Consider the following 16,881-nt stretch of genomic DNA (forward strand, 5'->3'; position numbering starts at 1 on the left):
TCTCATCCCGATAGCTCTCCAATGTTCTCCAACTTTTTCTCTCGTTCTGTCCTTTCAATAATATAGTTTGCTTTATAGTCCATCAAAATCAAAACAATTCATATAAACCCCTAATTTTCTTAATGTGATTATTACATCCCGCAGAGAGTTTTATCATAATGAGGCTTAGACAAACCATATCAGTAAATTTTGATTTTTTTTTTTAAATGTTTACCTTTCCTTTTTTAGGTTAGATTAGGTATGAATAAATATAAGAAGTATAAAAGCATTAATTGAAAACAGTATAGGGGTTAACAAGCAAATCATGTAAAAATAAGAGGGGCTCCTGATAATTTCCGGAATCGAAAATCCTCTATAAATACCAATGACTTTCCTTGGACCAGACTCAAACCAAATCTTCCCCGTTACTTACCCCAATACACGAAAGTTACTTACACTAGTACACTTATACACACACAAACACTCAGACAATTAATATCAATGGAGAAGATATCAAATTTGCTAGAAGACAAGCCAGTGGTGATATTCAGCAGGAGTTCGTGCTGTATGAGCCACACGATCAAGTCGCTCATATCTGGCTACGGTGCGAATCCAACGGTATACGAGCTAGATGAGATGTCCAATGGACCCGAGATCGAACGAGCATTGGTCGAGCTTGGGTGCAAACCAACCGTGCCAGCTGTCTTTATAGGGCAACAGCTCATAGGTGGTGCTAATCAGCTTATGTCTCTTCAAGTCAGAAACCAACTAGCTTCGTTGCTCAGAAGAGCTGGAGCCATTTGGATTTAACACCTTCGTCGTAATAAAACGCGTAATCTTTTTTTACTACTTTTTATATCTTTTAGTATAGAGTGTAATGAGCGTTTGAAGTATATATAAATATATATAATATATATATATATATATATAGTAATTACAAGAAGAAAAAATAAAGCGATTTGATTCAATGTCGCTTGTGTTGTTGAATGGAATCGCAATTGTTTAGAAATAAGATCATATTTTCGTCATATGTATTTACCGGATAACATTATAATTAAGTGGTATCGATTTGATATTTTATTATGATTATTAATTATGCCTTGTGCTGTTGTCCAATTTTGTTATAACTAGGATGTAAATTTTATACAAGTCGATAGCAAGGACCGAACAAAACACCATCGTTCACATTTCACACAACACAACTATATAAAGCTATACACATACACACGCAATCACAAATCAAACTTCCCAACAAAAATAAAAACTCTTTCACTATACAAAGTGAATCAAAATATTGAAATTTAAAGATTCTTCTTCTAAATCAAGAAACTGAGTGTCTTCTTCTTTTCTGAAACAAGAAACGGCTCTCAGAACTTGCCTTGCCGCTCAAGGAAGGTTTAAGACTAGTGAAGCTGAAAAGAGAATTGAGCTTGCTTATCTTTCTAGCAAATGACTTGAAAAGCTTAGTCCCTGGATTAGACTTAACGAGTTCTTGTTTAATCGTGATGTGATCTTTCTCTAGATCCGTTAATCTCATCCTCATCCTCGCAACCTCAAGCTTTAGCTCTCTGTTTTCTCTCCTCACCGACGCATAGTTATCCCTTGGAGATATTGCTCCACTTCCTTGTAATCCAAGCAAAACAAAAAACAAAAAAGGTTTGAGACAACATCAGATGTTGAGAGGTTTTTTATAAAAATAGTAAAGTAAACTTACCTGCTCCACTTCCTCCACGTTGAGGAAACTGCTGACAGTTACTGCTGAACAGAAACTGAGTAGGACCAATGCTACAGCTCATCGCGTTTCTGAGTCTGATCTGCTCAAAGTACAAAACTTGTACCGCCATTTGCACAGGTAATCTCTCGTTTTGAGCTGCGTGGCTACAAGCTTCCTGTGATAGTTTCTGTGAATCTATCGTCTTACAGAGACGATAACGCTCTGAATCTTTTATATTCGGATGAACCTGACAAAATGGAAACAACTCTATGAATTTTGACAATTTCAGAATTTGAGAGGGTTGAAATTGAAAGAAAGATTGAAGAGTTTTTACTTTGAGGTAGATGTCAACGGCTCGATATAGTCCATCACTGATGATACGGGCATGATCTGGTAAGAGTTCTGCTAAAGCAATGAACTTTGAGGTTGTGAGATTCGGATCCAAGGCTATCTCCGCTAGGTAGTTATCCATTAGCTTCGATACTTTCAAGATTGAGCTCTGTTTTGGAGATCCAGGACTGTCAAAATCGTAAATCATCTCTGTTTCGTCTCCAAACCGGTGACGATGATGTTGATCTTCTTCTTCTTCGTCTTCTTCGAGATTCAAGAATATAGAGAAGATTCTCAAGATCGAATCGATGTCATACATCGTGTTGTTGATCCCGTTGGGATTTATCGGAATCAAGACATCTTCGAGGATTGCCTGGTCTAACTGAAGACCAATCCTTCGTTCTAAATCCGATCTGCAGGTTCCTGAAGAAGCAGACGATGATGTTGCGATGACCATTTTGAGTAGACTTGAAAGGAACGCCATTGGAACAGAGCTTCTTCTTCCTTGTGTAGGAAGTAACCTCACGATCGTTTCCACAATCAATCGATTTTTCTTCTTCCATTCCAGATCAACAACCCTTTCTTTCTCCAGTTTCGGATCGCGAACAATTAACCCCTGAAGCCACTTATTCGTGTAACTTATCAGAATCTTGCTGATCACGTCTTGTCTTAGCCCTTTAGACTTAACCGCAGAGACAACTCTCTGGAAGAAATCAAGATTCAGAACAGCTAGTGACTTCCCCCACCAGTCTAATGGAGTTTCTGGTTCTATATTCACTCCCGAAAACGTATAATCGAGCTTTAAAAGACCCGAGGTAAGCTGTTCTTTGCAGGCATTGTTGGCGATTGCTATGACTAACCAATTCACCAAGTTGAGATCTTCAGAGACTGGGGTTAGAGTTTCGCAATGATGTAAAACGATGATGGAATTCGAAATACTTGGGAGGATTGTTTCTTTCAGGTACTGTTCTGTTTTGATAGCGAGATTCTCCTCTGAAAACTCCTCTGTCATCTCTAGAAAGTGAGATGCACAGCGAATCTTAGCTACGTTAAGAAGGTTGATTTCAATGTTGATTCCATAGCAGAACTTAGCTGCGAGCTCAAAAGCCTCAGATCCTCCGGGAACATTCGAGAGACAAATATTCGAGGTTTTTGAATCCGTAAGAAGCTTCCGGATTTTTCCACTCCGAGACACAAGAGGGAACTGAGAAAATCAAAACAACAAGTAAGAGTTTAAAACTTCAATACAACTCAAGAACAGAGGATTCTCTGTTTTGATATTGTTTTAACGGAGGATATTCTGTTATAAGGTGTTGGTGTTTGCTTTTACCTTATGAAGACAGAAACTCGAGGATCCAACTTGAACTGTAAGATCACTAGAGACATCGGATATCGGCCTGCGAGAACAGATAAAAACCCATTAGGGCTCTGAGAGTTTTCAATACGAAAAAATAAGTATTCTTAATTATCAATCAAAAGATGTGTGTGGACTTGAATTTGATGATCATATAAGAATCGCTTCTGTATTCCATGACTCCAAACGCTACGATTCTAGGATAAGGGAACAGTAAATTTATCGTCGAAAATTGTATATTGTTTTTCCTGGTTTTGAAGACATTTGTGGATTCACAAGGGACATGTAAAAGGTTATGTCTACATCAAACTTTTTCATATGAAGACAGAACCAGATGAAGTGTTATTGTACGGATATGTTCCACATAGATACAAAACAAAATGGAGAGATTATTGGGTCTGATGAACAGTTAGACGACTATAACAATAAATGACTTGTGGCTACAGATTCTCATCACATACAAAGGTTGAAACTTTGGCAAAATTTTCATCAGAAAGAACAAATCTTTTATTCGTTTTCTGACAGTTTTTATCAGCAAATCTGCGTAAACAAAGATGTGAATGCAGACAAAACAAGAACCATTTTCACTAAAATGGTTTTTTTGGTGATACTAGTTACAAAACTGGTTTTTGAAACAGAGTATATATTACCATTCAGAGGCATGTCTGATGCTTGAATTCAGACGAAACCCTCTCTTTCCTGTGAAAGTTGGCTTCAATTCTCCGACTGTAACAAGTCCCATCTCCCTCCTCTCTCTCTCTCTCTCCTCACTGAAGAAGGGGTAGAGCTTTTGCGGTTGTAATTGCAGAGAATGTACGTAGTTAATGATGCAAAAAGGTACAGAAGATACTTTTGATTAATTAGGTTAATTACGTGTAAAGCTGAGGTCATTATTATCATAGATGAAATTAAGTTAGCGAATATAAATGCATGTACATACCTTGATTGCTAGTGTCCTTTGAGTCATTTCATCGCATTATTATGGGCTAAGGTATCTGTTTTTCTCATGTTGATCCTATGGTAATCGTAATGATGAGTTCTAGTTTCATGATTATGTCCACTCTGTTTTGCTCAGCTCCGTTCAATTAACCTAATCAAATTTGATTTTATTCTCTCTGCTTTATGTATACATACAGACAATAGCCAATTAAGTCTATACTTGAACGAATTGAATAACACAATAAAGATGATCTCTGACATAATTTTTTCTATACATTTTTTGTCAACTAAATTATCTTTATATTTTGTACTACACAATATATATACGAAATATATTTGTGTCATGTGAATAATTTGGTCAGACCAAGCTTTAAGATTACTCCATGCTTTATTTGTTTTTGAATATGTATTGTTTATCTGTGGACCAAGAAAAATTAGGGCCTTTCTTGCTTTGATTATGAAAAATAAAAATAAAGAATTCTAAAGCTGTAGTGATTCCTAGTGATTACACCGATTGAGATTTGTATTTAGCTTTAAGGCTGTTTATGTAATGATGGTAGGCTGATCGAAAATCTCGAGCCCCTCGAAACCTATAATTATCTATTTTATGGTAATTATGATAAATTAACAGTTTAAGATGGATAGATAGTATACAATAAAACCTCTATAAATTAATAATATGGGGATTTTATTAATTTATAGTGATATTAATTTATCTATAAATTAATAATTATTCATTTATAGAGAAAATTTAATTTTCGCCTATAATTTTCTAAAATATTATTTGGAATAATGTTATATTTTAAATTTTTTACAAATCTCGTGATATAAATAATGATTAAAATCATAAATATCGCTATAAAATAATTTTTAATTCTATATTGAATTGTCCATGTAAAAATATACATGCTCATAAGTTCAAAATTTTAAAAAAAAACTATGCCTACTATCTGTATTATTGATAATAAAATTGAAGATAACACTACAATACATTTAAAAACATTTACATGTAAAAAATCAATTATCATATCAAAAACTCATCTTAGATTTTGAATGTATATCGTAAAACACCAATAAGAGCTACTGATATAATAATTAGAGAGATAAGCAGTGTCGTGCCTAGACTTATAGAGGTCTAAGACAAATTTTAAATCTTTGTAAATTTTTTTTTTTTAAACTTTTGTTTTAATAATTTTATGTATCATTATAAACTAAACTCTATTTTAAAGTAAGAATTTAGTCATTTATTCTATTTTATGTATGTATTAGTATAATGATATAAGTATATAGATGTAAGTATATGATATTTTGTTTAAAATCCTAAAATTTAATCATACAATCTATATTTATAATGGGTAAAACCACATATAAAAGTTAATTCAATCTACTAATTAATTAAACTACTTATTACAAAGATGTGGCCCTTAATTTTGAAATTTTGTTTGTGGCCTAAAATAAATGCCTTTTTTGAATAAGGGAAGGCACGGCTCTGGAGATAAGATCCAATGAGATTTCAATCTTTAAGTAAAACAAACACATTATTCATATTTTAAAATATTATATTTATATATATATATATTTGTAAAAATTTATATAATTATTAATTTATGTTTTTGCTGAAACCATATATTTATATAGAATTTTCAAAAATATTATTATCTTATTATCTTATAGAATTTGATGGATTTTTACATTAGTCCAACTTGAGACCAATACAATTTATTAATTTATAGTGATTATTAATTTATCGAGTATTAATTTATAGAGGTTCTACTGATACATATGATAAATTTCTGGTGCGTATTGATGAATTAAGGTTGGCCAATAAATTATTGGTGTTGATAAATGTCAAACGGTATAACCTTTAATTAAGGTTAGAATAATCTTGGGACAACAAGTGATCATCTATCTTTCCAAAATATTTTGGAAGATTAAATTAGAATTTTACCACGTAAACCATTTGTAGATCAGAAAATACACAAAACAAAGGGAAGGTTGGTTCTTAACCGGAATGAAAAATTGTCTGCCGAAAATGTAATTTAACAAAATATTTGAGCTAAATTGCAATATACGCAGAAAATAAATCTTATGTCAGGCGCGTCATCCTTCAAGCATCATCTGATCCTCTTCCTCGGTTTGCGTCTTTGAATTTCCTCAACGGAAGTTCAAGCCTCTAATGGAGAATTAGGGTTTTTCATTTTGTATCTTTGCCTCTTTGCTTATTCGGAATTCGGTTTGATTCCATTGCAATGGTGGAGAGACGGAGCCCTCTGGTTCTATCATCCACCAGAACTACACTCCGTTCAGTGCTAAATTCGTTACATCCCGTCGCTTCCGGCGGCGATCGAGCTCTGAATAACGACGGAATTCTGGGTGGGTCCGATTCGATACGGCGGAACGTTAGGTTGTCGGCGGGCATTCTCCGGTGGCAACGGGACGGAGAAAATGTTTCCGATGCAAAATTGGTTTCTTTTGATGACTCCGCATTGGTCGGACTCTCGACTCAATTGCTCAAGAGACTATCCATCAACTCTGGTTCTTTGGTAAGTCCTTATCTTCTTTTGTCACTTAGATAACAAAAAATTAGAAAAATGGAGGCTTTATTGGAAACTTTTTTAAAGGAAAAAAAAACGGGCTTTCGGAAATTTGCGGTTTTAAGATTTCAGGCGATTGAGAAAATCCAATTTCTCCTTTCTCCTTTCGCATGAGCGTGATTTGATTGTATAAGATGGAAAAGTATTTATAGCTCATTCACTTAGTATTCTTTTTGCAGAAAATTGTTTGTGGCTTTTGATGTTAACAGTGAGTATTCATAATGCAAGGTTGTTATCACAAACATCGAGGTAGGCATTCAACGGACTGCGCAAGTTGTCGTGCTGGATCCTCCCAAGACGTCGCTGGAAGATGAATCTGTCACTAGAGTAGCCGTTTCGGACTCTCTCCACACAATGCTTGTCTTTCCCACTTACGATTTGATGTCTCAAAAATTATTAGATCAAGAGGTTGCTTACTTGTCCCCAATGTTAGCTTTTAATCTTAGCTTGCACATATCTTGCCTGAAATCCCTCGTCCATCGAGGGAACGAGGTCTTAGACAAGTATTTTGATGCTAAATTTGACGAGGAGTTAGACGGAAAATCTGCAGCGGATGCATCAAAGATTGGTTTGGACTTGGAAGCTGTGTCCGGAGTTCCAGGCTATGCATCACATCTGAGAGTTTCGTTTGTTAAAATCCCAGAGTGTGGTACCATTCAGTCTCTGAGAGTCAATTCGTCATTTGAAGCTGAAGAGCGACAAGGGTTGATAGATTCTGCATTGCATAAGTATTTTGGAATTGATAGACATCTGTCAAGAGGCGATGTATTTCGCATTTACATTGACTGGAACTGTGGTTCAAGCATTTGCATTCCATGTACTCAAAGGTTATGCGAGGACTTCATCTATTTTAAGGTAAAATATTGTTTTTTTTTTTTCCAGAAAGAAAAACTAATTTTTGGCCAGAATTTACTGAGTTATAGTTCCCGTGCTCAGGTCATCGCGATGGAACCTTCTAATGAGAGGTTTCTTCGAGTCAATCACTCCCAAACCGCTCTTGTACTTGGAGGAACTGTCTCTTCTGGTCTCCCACCAGATTTGCTGGTGTCTAGATCAAAGGTTCCTATGCCTTTGCAGGATGACACAGTAAATATTTTGGCATCGGTGCTTTCCCCACCTCTTTGCCCATCAGCACTCTCCTCGAAACTCAGGGTTGCTGTTTTACTGCATGGTCTGCCAGGTACACTTGCTTCTGTTTTACCTATAAAATTATTCACTTTAATATCTTTTCTGAAGTGTTAATTTTTTTCATGGAAAACAATGTTAGGGAAAAAGACTTGTAAAAGACTGATTTTTTTGTTTTCCCAGTTATGGTGATTTTGGGGAATCCAATATTTTTATACTTGTTTTTCATATAATTTTTGCATGCAAATGAATCACATGCTAATAATTTTTTTAATCTTATGCTTGTTTAAGGGTGTGGGAAGAGAACTGTTGTTAACTATGTTGCTAGGAGGCTGGGCCTGCATGTAGTTGAATATAGCTGCCACAGTTTATTAGCATCATCTGAAAGGAAAACATCTACTGCTTTGGCCCAGACTTTTCATATGGCACGAAGGTAAATTAGTTATTTATTTATTTCAGATATTCATTTTATCGTACTATGTATAGCAATATGCTATATGTTCTGCATTCAGTAAATGACTGTATATAGTAAAGTTTATACTTTCATATATAGTGGTACTCACTGAGCACTTCTTTCTGGGAACGTAGTTTTATTCAGCTTGGCGAATGCCTTGTTTTCATTTTCACAGGTATACACCAACGATACTTCTACTCCGCCATTTCGATGTTTTTAAAAATCTGGGATCTCAGGATGGCTCACAGGGTGATCGAGTTGGCGTGGCCTCTGAGATTGCCTCGGTTATCAGGGAACTCACTGAGTCAGTTTCAAATGGTGAATACAGTTCCGTGGAAGAAAAATCGGATAGCAATTTCGTAAGATTTGCCTTTCTTTCCTTGGTTCTCCATTGCATGTTGCACAGTTTCACTTAAGTTCACTCTTCAGTTTACCAAATTGTTTTCTCATAATCCATTATAGTTAAGGTGACAAACAAGTCATGATACCTTCCTTAACTGTATATCTGCTAATGCAGTCTGTGGATGAAGTTGGGAAGTTTAGGGGACACCGGGTGCTGTTAATCGCATCTGCTGAAAATACTGAAGGTCTCTCTCCAACAATCAGGCGTTGCTTTAGCCATGAAATACGAATGGGTTCTTTAAATGACGAACAGAGATCTGAGATGCTGTCTCAGTCCCTCCAAGGTGTTTCTCAATTCCTTAATGTATGTGAGTACAATGCTCTAGCGTTTAATTATTTGTGCTATGCTATCGTCAAACTATAGTTAAGAACTTCGAGCTTGATGAAGACCTGCTGTCATTTTTTGCTTTAGACTAGCTCAGATGAATTTGTGAAAGGATTGGTGGGCCAGACGTCTGGTTTCCTCCCTCGGGACTTGCGTGCTCTTGTAGCTGATGCTGGCGCCAACTTATTCATCAGTAAAGAGTCTGAGGCCGAGAAGATTAACTCTCTGTCAGATGATCTTCATGGAGTTGATGCAGACCAGACAAGCCAGTTAGGTAACAGCGGTGAGACATTAACAGCTAAGGAAGACTTTACTAAAGCATTGGACAGATCAAAAAAGAGAAATGCATCAGCCCTTGGTGCCCCTAAGGTAACATTACCACAGGGTTTTTCTGTTGTGTTTTCTCGTTTGGTTTCCTATTTATGAGGCAGCTTTGCATACTTGTTACTGGAGATGCTGATAACTTGAAGGTTTATTTTGCATTCTTAGGTTCCTAACGTGAAATGGGATGATGTTGGTGGGCTTGAGGATGTCAAGACATCGATATTGGACACAGTTCAGTTGCCTCTCCTGCATAAAGATTTATTTTCGTCTGGATTGCGTAAACGTTCTGGTGTGCTTCTTTATGGCCCTCCAGGAACAGGGAAAGTAAGTTAAACGGTTTTGTTTTGTGACTTTTAGCTACTGTTAATAGTTAGTACTCTGTTCTTGGCAGTTATATATATGGTTTCTTGATTAAATTTATAGACTTTACTGGCAAAAGCTGTGGCGACAGAGTGTTCCTTAAATTTCCTGAGTGTAAAAGGTCCAGAATTAATCAACATGTATATTGGAGAGTCAGAGAAAAATGTTCGAGATATATTCGAAAAGGTAATTTATATTTCTTCTCTTGTCTAGAAGGAGCCTACTGAAACTGTGGTCCTGATTCTTAAACTAATATGTTTTCTTCAATTGCAGGCGAGGTCTGCGCGGCCTTGTGTGATCTTCTTTGATGAGCTTGACTCGCTTGCTCCAGCTCGAGGTGCTTCTGGTGATTCTGGAGGCGTCATGGATCGAGTGGTCTCTCAGATGCTTGCAGAGATTGATGGACTCAGCGATTCTTCCCAGGATCTGTTTATTATAGGAGCAAGCAACAGACCTGACCTGATTGATCCAGCTCTTCTACGACCTGGCAGATTCGACAAACTTCTATATGTTGGAGTCAACTCTGATGCGTCCTACAGGGAAAGGTTATGCATTTAAATAATAAGAGTAAAATCAAAACCATGTTTTCTGTATGGCGACATGGAATTAAAAAAGGTCTCTGATTCTTGTTTTTTACAGGGTCCTTAGAGCACTTACTCGGAAATTTAAGCTGAGCGAAGATGTATCGCTTTATTCAGTAGCAAAGAAGTGTCCATCGACATTTACTGGAGCTGATATGTATGCATTGTGTGCCGATGCTTGGTTTCAGGCAGCTAAGCGAAAGGTTAACACATATATAAGTCTCTAATCTTCTCCTAGTTTTACTTTTAAAGATATTCTCTGTAAAAGCTTATCGAAAACGACCTGCTATATGCTTCCTTGGCAAATGCAGGTGTTGAATTCAGATTCAGGAGGGGATTCGCTTCCAGAAGACGATCCGGAGTCTGTTGTTGTGGAGTATGTGGATTTTATAAAGGTACAAGCTTTTTCCTCATCTACTCAAAGAAGTGTTCATGTAGCGGTTGAATATTCAGTTCGGTGTAGTGAATTCTGGTTTATTGGAAAAGGTTTGGTGTTGAAGAAAAAAAAAAAACACAAAACACAAAAAGTTTGGTATACCCAATCTCAGACTTGAATTGAAATCCAATCTCGCTGCATTTTTTTTTTTGAAAAAAGAAAAGATCTGGTTTTCTGCGCCTTAAGAAATCTCAAATTTTTAACCAATTTATTACTTTTGTCTTTGCAGGCGATGGATCAGCTTTCGCCATCACTATCCATGACTGAGCTTAAGAAGTATGAGGCGCTTCGAGATCAATTCGAAGGCCGTTCGAGCTAAAACTGCTAATAATCATACAATTTACAGAGCTGACTCTCTTGTGCTGTGAGAATTGTGTGATATGAATGCACAAACCCATTAAACCTCCTCTTACAGCTCAATAAAATCAAATTCCTTTGAATAAATTAAAGACTATTTTGTGTTATCTGTTGTAACTTGTAAATGGTGTTATTTCATAATTTTTCCAGACCATGATATGTTCTCCAAAAGTTGATGTGAATAGTCATTCCAGATCCAGAGTAGTGTATAAATGAAGAATCGATTATGCTAAAATGTTTCGTTGATTCGAGTTAAAGAATGCAGATTTTTCTCATATAAAAGGAGGAGATTAATAAAGGCAAATCTTCTTAATTGTCAGTATTTAGGCGGAAATTACCGAATTAACCACCACTTTAAACGCGAGCTGAGTCACGTGGAATTTTGCTTTGTTTGGGCGAGCTGGTCCGAAAATCGTTTTTTTTTTTTTTCTTTCAAGGAAATAATTATTTGTTCGAGAAAATAGCGACAAGAGAATTGAGGAGGAATCAGAATTAGAAATCGGAATTTTGAATTTCCAACGTGAGGAATCTCGTTTCGATCTTGGAGGTTGTACAGGTGAGCTCCAATTCACGTTCGTCTGTTGGATTCAGCGGATTTATCAAAAATGGGTAGTTAATAAGAATCATCTCCCATCTCGATCTGAGAAATTGGAAGATTTGCTTCTGCGATTGGTCGGGTATAGGCTGGGTTTTAGATGATTTCGGTGAGCAGCAGCGATGCGAGAAGCGAAATAGGTTTAGGGTTTGCTGGAATAGAGGAAGAAATGATGGATGAGAGCGACTTCGAGGAAGAAAGCACACATTCTTATGTTTCTTGCGTTGACCCAGATGTTGCTCTCTCTTATATTGTAAAACCTTCCTCCTCTTCTTAGTGACTCTTACCTTGTTGTTGATTTCTACTACTTTTTGAAACAATCCTTTTTTTTTGTTTCTTTCTGAATTTAAATTTTCCTTTTTTAAAGGATGAGAAGCTTGAGAACGTATTGGGACACTTTCAGAAGGATTTTGAAGGTGGAGTTTCAGCTGAAAATTTAGGTAAGTCTCTAGTCAAAGTAAACAAAACTTCCTTATTGAGGCATCTTTTAACAGAATCGAATGTGTATAGGTGCAAAGTTTGGTGGCTATGGCTCGTTTTTGTCCATGTATCAGAGATCTCCTGCTTGTAAGAGTCCACTGGAAGTTCAAAACCAAGTGGTAAGATCACTCAAGCTTCGACTTCGAGGACGAATATTTCTCTCTTCAGACATACATACATACATACAAACAGTGAATGCAAATTTTCTCTAAGAGTCCATCTTACATTATAGGTGGCTCGATCTACTTGCTCAGCTTCATCGGTTGTACCTGAAGCATCTGGATCCACTTCAAAAGCTCCTGCTTCCGATGTTTTGGTCAATTTGAAAAAGTTCGTCAATTCAAGTAATATAGGGACACCTGATAGCAAACAAGTATCTCTCTCGAAAACTTCTTCTTCCGCACCATCAAATCATAAGACACTTCGACTCCGTATAAAAGTTGGTTCGAGTGACCTCTCCTCACTGAAAGACGTTTCAACCTACAATACTAAACAAGGCCTCAATATCCCACCATCAACCTCGCGGGTGAATTGCCTCTCAGAAGTTGATGAAGGCTTACTGAATGGGATTCTTGATTCCCCCACTAAAATTCTTATGGTGATTATTCTTAATCTTTCTCTGTTTCTTTCTTCTCCATGAAAATTGAATAATGATGAATAAGAGTTTGTTCTTGATGCATTCCTTTTGTGTAGGCTATGGTGTCATTCCCTTTGCGTAAAGATCAGCTGTTATCACCTCTCTCTGATGATCTTATTCAGTTGGGAAAGAGAGAAAAGATACTGAAAGATGCTGTATATGTTTCTGTCAACAAGTCAGACTCAAAAGGTGAGCACGGTCTTTTGGGTGTTTCTGATGTACAAAAGCGTGCTGGTAAGTTTTCCACTGCGAACAAAGCAAAGTTAAAGGAGAGGGTAAAGTATATGCCACCGTTAAACAGGCTTGACGAAAATCATTTTGTGTCCGATACTGAAAAAGAGGCTGCCAAACAGTCATGTGAGGAGCTTGTTTCTAAGACTCTGAAGCTTCCGCTTTTGTCCTGTCTGTCACCGTCATATATCCACCCGGCAAAAGAGGTTGATATTGAGGGTAGATTAAGAGAAACGAACAACACTGACCTAGATGCAGCTTTGATGGTTTCAAAGCCTAAACTGGAAGATAATGTAGTCGCTGTTCCAGATTATACTTCTATGGATAAGGTTAGTGAGAGTGAGACAAGAAACGAAGAGAAGAATTTGAAGTCAAAACTGCCTAAAGCACAGAAGTCACAAAAACCCGAAGATGTGTATGGGGGAATTTTTGGTGATTCAGGAGTATCAAAAGAAGAAAAAAAAAGTAGTCCGATTCTTGAAGCCAAGAAAGAAAATGGATTAAAGGAGAGTTTCAACAATCTCAACAATGATGAAGAGGCATGTAATCATCTTCATTTGGTACGTAAACCAGATACGAACCATCTTATCAAGTCGCGTGACTTGAATGAAGATAGGCACAACATTAAGCAGAGTGTTAGATCGGAAGTGAAAAATAAGCATTCTGTGGAAGGTATTTTTTTGTGAAATATATTGATTTTCCGTATTTCGTTCCTGTTCAATCTATCTGATGCACTTGATACATACACATATAGGAGGAATGGAACCTGAAAGAGAACTTTCTGGGACTTGTAAGAAAGTAAAGACTGGAAAATCACGATTTTCTGCTGTAGCTCAACCTGGATCCAACAAAAAATTTGACGGTGCTAACAAAACTACGATTACTCAAGCGTCAGCCCAAAACGTGAAGGATATTGCTAATGCTTCCTCGCATGATAGACATGATGACAGAAAGAGGAAGCAGAAGGAAACTAAAGAAAGTGGAGATTGTATGAGACTTAAAGAAGCCGCAGTAATGGAGTCAAGTGGGGGAAAAGTTAGAACGAAAAAGAGGCTTAAGGGTTCAAGCTGTGATGGAAAGGAGTTGCCTTTTAGTAGTGAAAGTTGCGATAGAGACAAAAGAGTTAGTCAAGAAAATGGTAGAGATAGTGCTTCTCATTTATGTAAGGATTTGGTCTCTGAAATTACCAAAACGAATGTCCACGAAGCCAAAGGTTGTGTAGAATCAGTTGCTCCTTCAGCCTTGAGGGTGTTAGACCCACGTGAGCGTAAATCAGGAAGAATTTCAGAGAGGGATGATCACTATGATGCTGACTCTAATGCTGGTGATACATTAAAAAGATGCCGAGATGGTGAAGGTTATAGCACTATCGATAAACCAGGGACAACGAAGAAGGCTGCAGAAACTTCGAAGGATAATGATTTGCCCAGTACAAGGAAAGCCACGCACTCATGGGATAAAGAAAGTGCAGACGGTGAGAATTGTTCGATTGAAAAATATAAATCTAAAAAGCCAGGGAGATATACTGGTGACAATTGCACAGAGGGTGATTTTCAACGAAAGAATAGGAATAAGCAAAATGGAAGTGCGCATAATGATCATGTTGGCTCAAGCCCTTCGAAAAGGGAATCCACGAGTCAGGCAATCTCCAACTCAATCAAAGAGGCTACAGCCTTGAAACACATGGCTGATCGTCTTAAGGTTTGGCATATTTATGGCCAAATTTTGCAGTGGTTAGGTCTGCTGTCTCTCTCCTGACTTAACATATACAGTAACCTTTTGCAGAATGATGGGTCCGATCACGAGAGCACTGGTTTTTACTTTCAGGCAGCGCTTAAGTTTCTTCATGGTGCCTCCCTTTTGGAGTCCTCTGGTACTGAGCACGGCACACATACGAGCATTGCCAGATCCATGGATATTTATGGCAGCACAGCAAAATTATGCGAGTAAGTTATTCATTCAGCAACATCTGACTTTGTGACTTTTCTACTCTCGGTTTGTTGTGTGTCTGATACTCATGCAATTAAGTCCTCCATTTCACTGTCTAGATAGATCCCTTGACTGTGATGGTACTTGTTCATGTTGCCCTCTCATTTTCGCTGAGCTTCTGCATTGTGGCCTATAGATATTTCTAAATGAAAATCTTCTGTTGAACCGTATCCTCATGTTATGGGATCTATACTTTTTGTGTAACAGGTTCTGTGCTCATGAATATGAGAAAAATAAAGATATGGGGGCTGCTGCTTTGGCCTATAAATGTATGGAAATAGCTTATCTAAGGATAACTTATTCCACCCATGGAAACATAAGCAATTACAGATATGAGTTGCACGCAGCTCTGCAAGTGATTCCTTCAGGTATCTAATAAAATTTATAAAAAAAAAAGAAAAGAAGAAGAATCTATATTATAAACTAAATGTTCTGTCTAGGCAAATTTATCACAAGTCAGAAAAACTCCTGGATGATTGTATTTACCACAAATGGCCATCTGTGAACCGTATGAAGACAGATACAATAATGTATTAGAGATGTTGTTCCTATTTGCTTGTGAGCATGATTCTGATGAATTATCTTGCCATCTTGTTTGGGTTTCAAACAGGTGAATCTCCCTCCTTTGCCTCTGATGGTGAATATTCAAACCAGACACTGGCAGCGGAAAAGGTTGCTTTGCCCAACACTGTGAGATCATCCCCTAGAGTAACGGGAAATCATGTTATCTCTTCAGCAAACAATTCCTCTATTTCGCAGCTTTTGGCATTTGTAAGTTCAGTTACGTACGTTACTTTAGTGATCTGGTGCCGTGAAAACTATATACTTTAGTTTAAGGTTTACAGAACAATTTTGCTGCCCTAGTTAGGCTACGTTCTCAGTACGTAGTGTGAAAAGGTTGCTTTGTGAGAAACATGAATTGGGATCATCTTCAAGCATAGCTTCACCATCATCATAGAATATAGTGTTGTGTGAGTAATATCATCAGATGTTGTGTTTATTAGATAGATATATTTTGGTCTTGCAGTCAAAAAACGTAAGCTTTGCTATGGATGCGTCAAGAAAAGCACAAATCGCATTTGCAGCTGCTAAGGGAAAATCGTTTGATGCCCCATACAGTATTGATGGTGTAACATGCATCAAAAGGGCTCTTGATTACAATTTTCAGGACATGGAGAAATTGTTGCATGCGGTGAGGGTTGCAATGGAATCCATAAACCGGTGAATATGATTTATGATCTCGCATTGTAAAAGTAAGTTTGATATCACATGCCATACTCAGAGAGAGGACAAGAGAAGAGAAGGGAAAGCGACTTTTTTAGTTTTGCTTGGAAAATTGAAGACCTATATAAACTTGTTTGTTATCTTCTTCACTGCGTAAGTGTATAGTGTTAGGACCATATTTGTGAGATTTGCTGAAGATTGAAGATTTAAAGTTATGTACATACATTGTTATATATAAGAAGAGAACGTTAAGAAACAAGGTTAACAAAGTAGTTTCTAAGATCCGTGAAACTGAAGTTACTCAAACCGGCTTTGTACCAAATTTTTCTTGAATTAAGATTTTTTTGTTAATTTGTTTCATCCACATTTTTTATATGAGACAATTATGAAATTAAAATATTTCTGAAAAGAAAAACCAAGGTAAAGGGTAAAGACATTCGTCCATGAAAAA

At 36.9% G+C, this 16,881-nt stretch overlaps 4 protein-coding genes across 8 annotated transcripts; 3 read left to right on the forward strand and 1 right to left on the reverse strand.

Moving 5' to 3' along the window:
* Nucleotides 1–364: 364 nt before the first annotated feature.
* On the forward strand, nucleotides 365–1,042 carry LOC18994554 (monothiol glutaredoxin-S1). Its single transcript, XM_006418213.2, is given in 2 exon segments — nucleotides 365–400; nucleotides 403–1,042. Coding segments are annotated over 2 exon segments (423 nt in total). The 3' UTR covers nucleotides 790–1,042.
* Nucleotides 1,043–1,160: 118 nt separating this feature from the next.
* Nucleotides 1,161–4,323, reverse strand: LOC18994555 (BTB/POZ domain-containing protein At1g03010). Of its 2 annotated transcripts, none has more exons than XM_006418214.2 (5): nucleotides 4,028–4,323; nucleotides 3,354–3,420; nucleotides 2,028–3,227; nucleotides 1,694–1,940; nucleotides 1,161–1,602 (listed from the first exon to the last, which is right to left on the reverse strand). In XM_006418214.2, exons 1-5 carry the CDS (start codon nucleotides 4,117–4,119, stop codon nucleotides 1,301–1,303), a joined length of 1,908 nt encoding a protein of 635 aa, XP_006418277.1. In that variant the 5' UTR covers nucleotides 4,120–4,323; the 3' UTR covers nucleotides 1,161–1,300. The 2 variants fall into 2 exon arrangements, with proteins under 2 accessions (XP_006418277.1, XP_024008476.1); XM_024152708.1 differs by lacking the exon at nucleotides 4,028–4,323 and adding an exon at nucleotides 3,515–3,584.
* A 2,183-nt stretch (nucleotides 4,324–6,506) lies between these two features.
* On the forward strand, nucleotides 6,507–11,477 carry LOC18994556 (peroxisome biogenesis protein 6). The gene is made up of 13 exons (XM_006418216.2): nucleotides 6,507–6,859; nucleotides 7,139–7,765; nucleotides 7,847–8,090; nucleotides 8,327–8,468; nucleotides 8,665–8,848; nucleotides 9,007–9,195; nucleotides 9,304–9,585; nucleotides 9,706–9,864; nucleotides 9,964–10,086; nucleotides 10,174–10,445; nucleotides 10,540–10,684; nucleotides 10,793–10,876; nucleotides 11,147–11,477. Exons 1-13 carry the CDS (start codon nucleotides 6,566–6,568, stop codon nucleotides 11,234–11,236), a joined length of 2,835 nt encoding a protein of 944 aa, XP_006418279.1. The 5' UTR covers nucleotides 6,507–6,565; the 3' UTR covers nucleotides 11,237–11,477.
* A 246-nt stretch (nucleotides 11,478–11,723) lies between these two features.
* LOC18994557 lies at nucleotides 11,724–16,690 on the forward strand. 4 transcript variants are annotated; one of them, XR_002897962.1, is made up of 10 exons: nucleotides 11,724–12,122; nucleotides 12,237–12,309; nucleotides 12,380–12,468; nucleotides 12,582–12,947; nucleotides 13,043–13,889; nucleotides 13,972–14,950; nucleotides 15,045–15,163; nucleotides 15,414–15,574; nucleotides 15,817–15,977; nucleotides 16,234–16,515. XR_002897962.1 is itself a non-coding variant. In XM_024152034.1 (10 exons), the coding sequence occupies exons 1-10, from the start codon at nucleotides 11,970–11,972 to the stop codon at nucleotides 16,429–16,431; spliced, it is 3,165 nt and encodes a 1,054-aa protein (XP_024007802.1). In that variant the 5' UTR covers nucleotides 11,724–11,969; the 3' UTR covers nucleotides 16,432–16,690. The 4 variants fall into 4 exon arrangements, 2 of the variants coding, with proteins under 2 accessions (XP_024007802.1, XP_024007803.1); XR_002897963.1 differs by having other exon boundaries at nucleotides 15,817–15,986; nucleotides 16,234–16,425; XM_024152034.1 differs by having other exon boundaries at nucleotides 13,972–14,918; nucleotides 15,003–15,163; nucleotides 15,817–15,986; nucleotides 16,234–16,690.
* Nucleotides 16,691–16,881: the final 191 nt, after the last annotated feature.

The sequence above is a fragment of the Eutrema salsugineum genome, unplaced genomic scaffold (genome assembly GCF_000478725.1).
Source record: "Eutrema salsugineum unplaced genomic scaffold, Eutsalg1_0 scaffold_5, whole genome shotgun sequence".
Taxonomy (NCBI): Eukaryota; Viridiplantae; Streptophyta; class Magnoliopsida; order Brassicales; family Brassicaceae; genus Eutrema; species Eutrema salsugineum.

What these genes read in the sequence shown, in the direction of transcription:
- LOC18994555 (XM_006418214.2), bottom strand. Translation starts at nt 4,119, where the DNA reads ATGGGACTTGTTACAGTCGGAGAATTGAAGCCAACTTTCACAGGAAAG. An exon ending in CGAGTTTCTGTCTTCATAAG is followed by an intron (nt 3,228 to 3,353) that starts GTAAAAGCAAAC and finishes TGATTTTCTCAG; the next exon opens with TTCCCTCTTGTGTCTCGGAG. An exon ending in CCGTTGACATCTACCTCAAA is followed by an intron (nt 1,941 to 2,027) that starts GTAAAAACTCTT and finishes CCATTTTGTCAG; the next exon opens with GTTCATCCGAATATAAAAGA.
- LOC18994556 (XM_006418216.2), top strand. Translation starts at nt 6,566, where the DNA reads ATGGTGGAGAGACGGAGCCCTCTGGTTCTATCATCCACCAGAACTACA. An exon ending in AGGACTTCATCTATTTTAAG is followed by an intron (nt 7,766 to 7,846) that starts GTAAAATATTGT and finishes TCCCGTGCTCAG; the next exon opens with GTCATCGCGATGGAACCTTC. An exon ending in CAGCCCTTGGTGCCCCTAAG is followed by an intron (nt 9,586 to 9,705) that starts GTAACATTACCA and finishes TTGCATTCTTAG; the next exon opens with GTTCCTAACGTGAAATGGGA.
- LOC18994557 (XM_024152034.1), top strand. Translation starts at nt 11,970, where the DNA reads ATGATTTCGGTGAGCAGCAGCGATGCGAGAAGCGAAATAGGTTTAGGG. An exon ending in CCCCCACTAAAATTCTTATG is followed by an intron (nt 12,948 to 13,042) that starts GTGATTATTCTT and finishes CCTTTTGTGTAG; the next exon opens with GCTATGGTGTCATTCCCTTT. An exon ending in TTTTGGCATTTGTAAGTTCA is followed by an intron (nt 15,987 to 16,233) that starts GTTACGTACGTT and finishes TTGGTCTTGCAG; the next exon opens with TCAAAAAACGTAAGCTTTGC.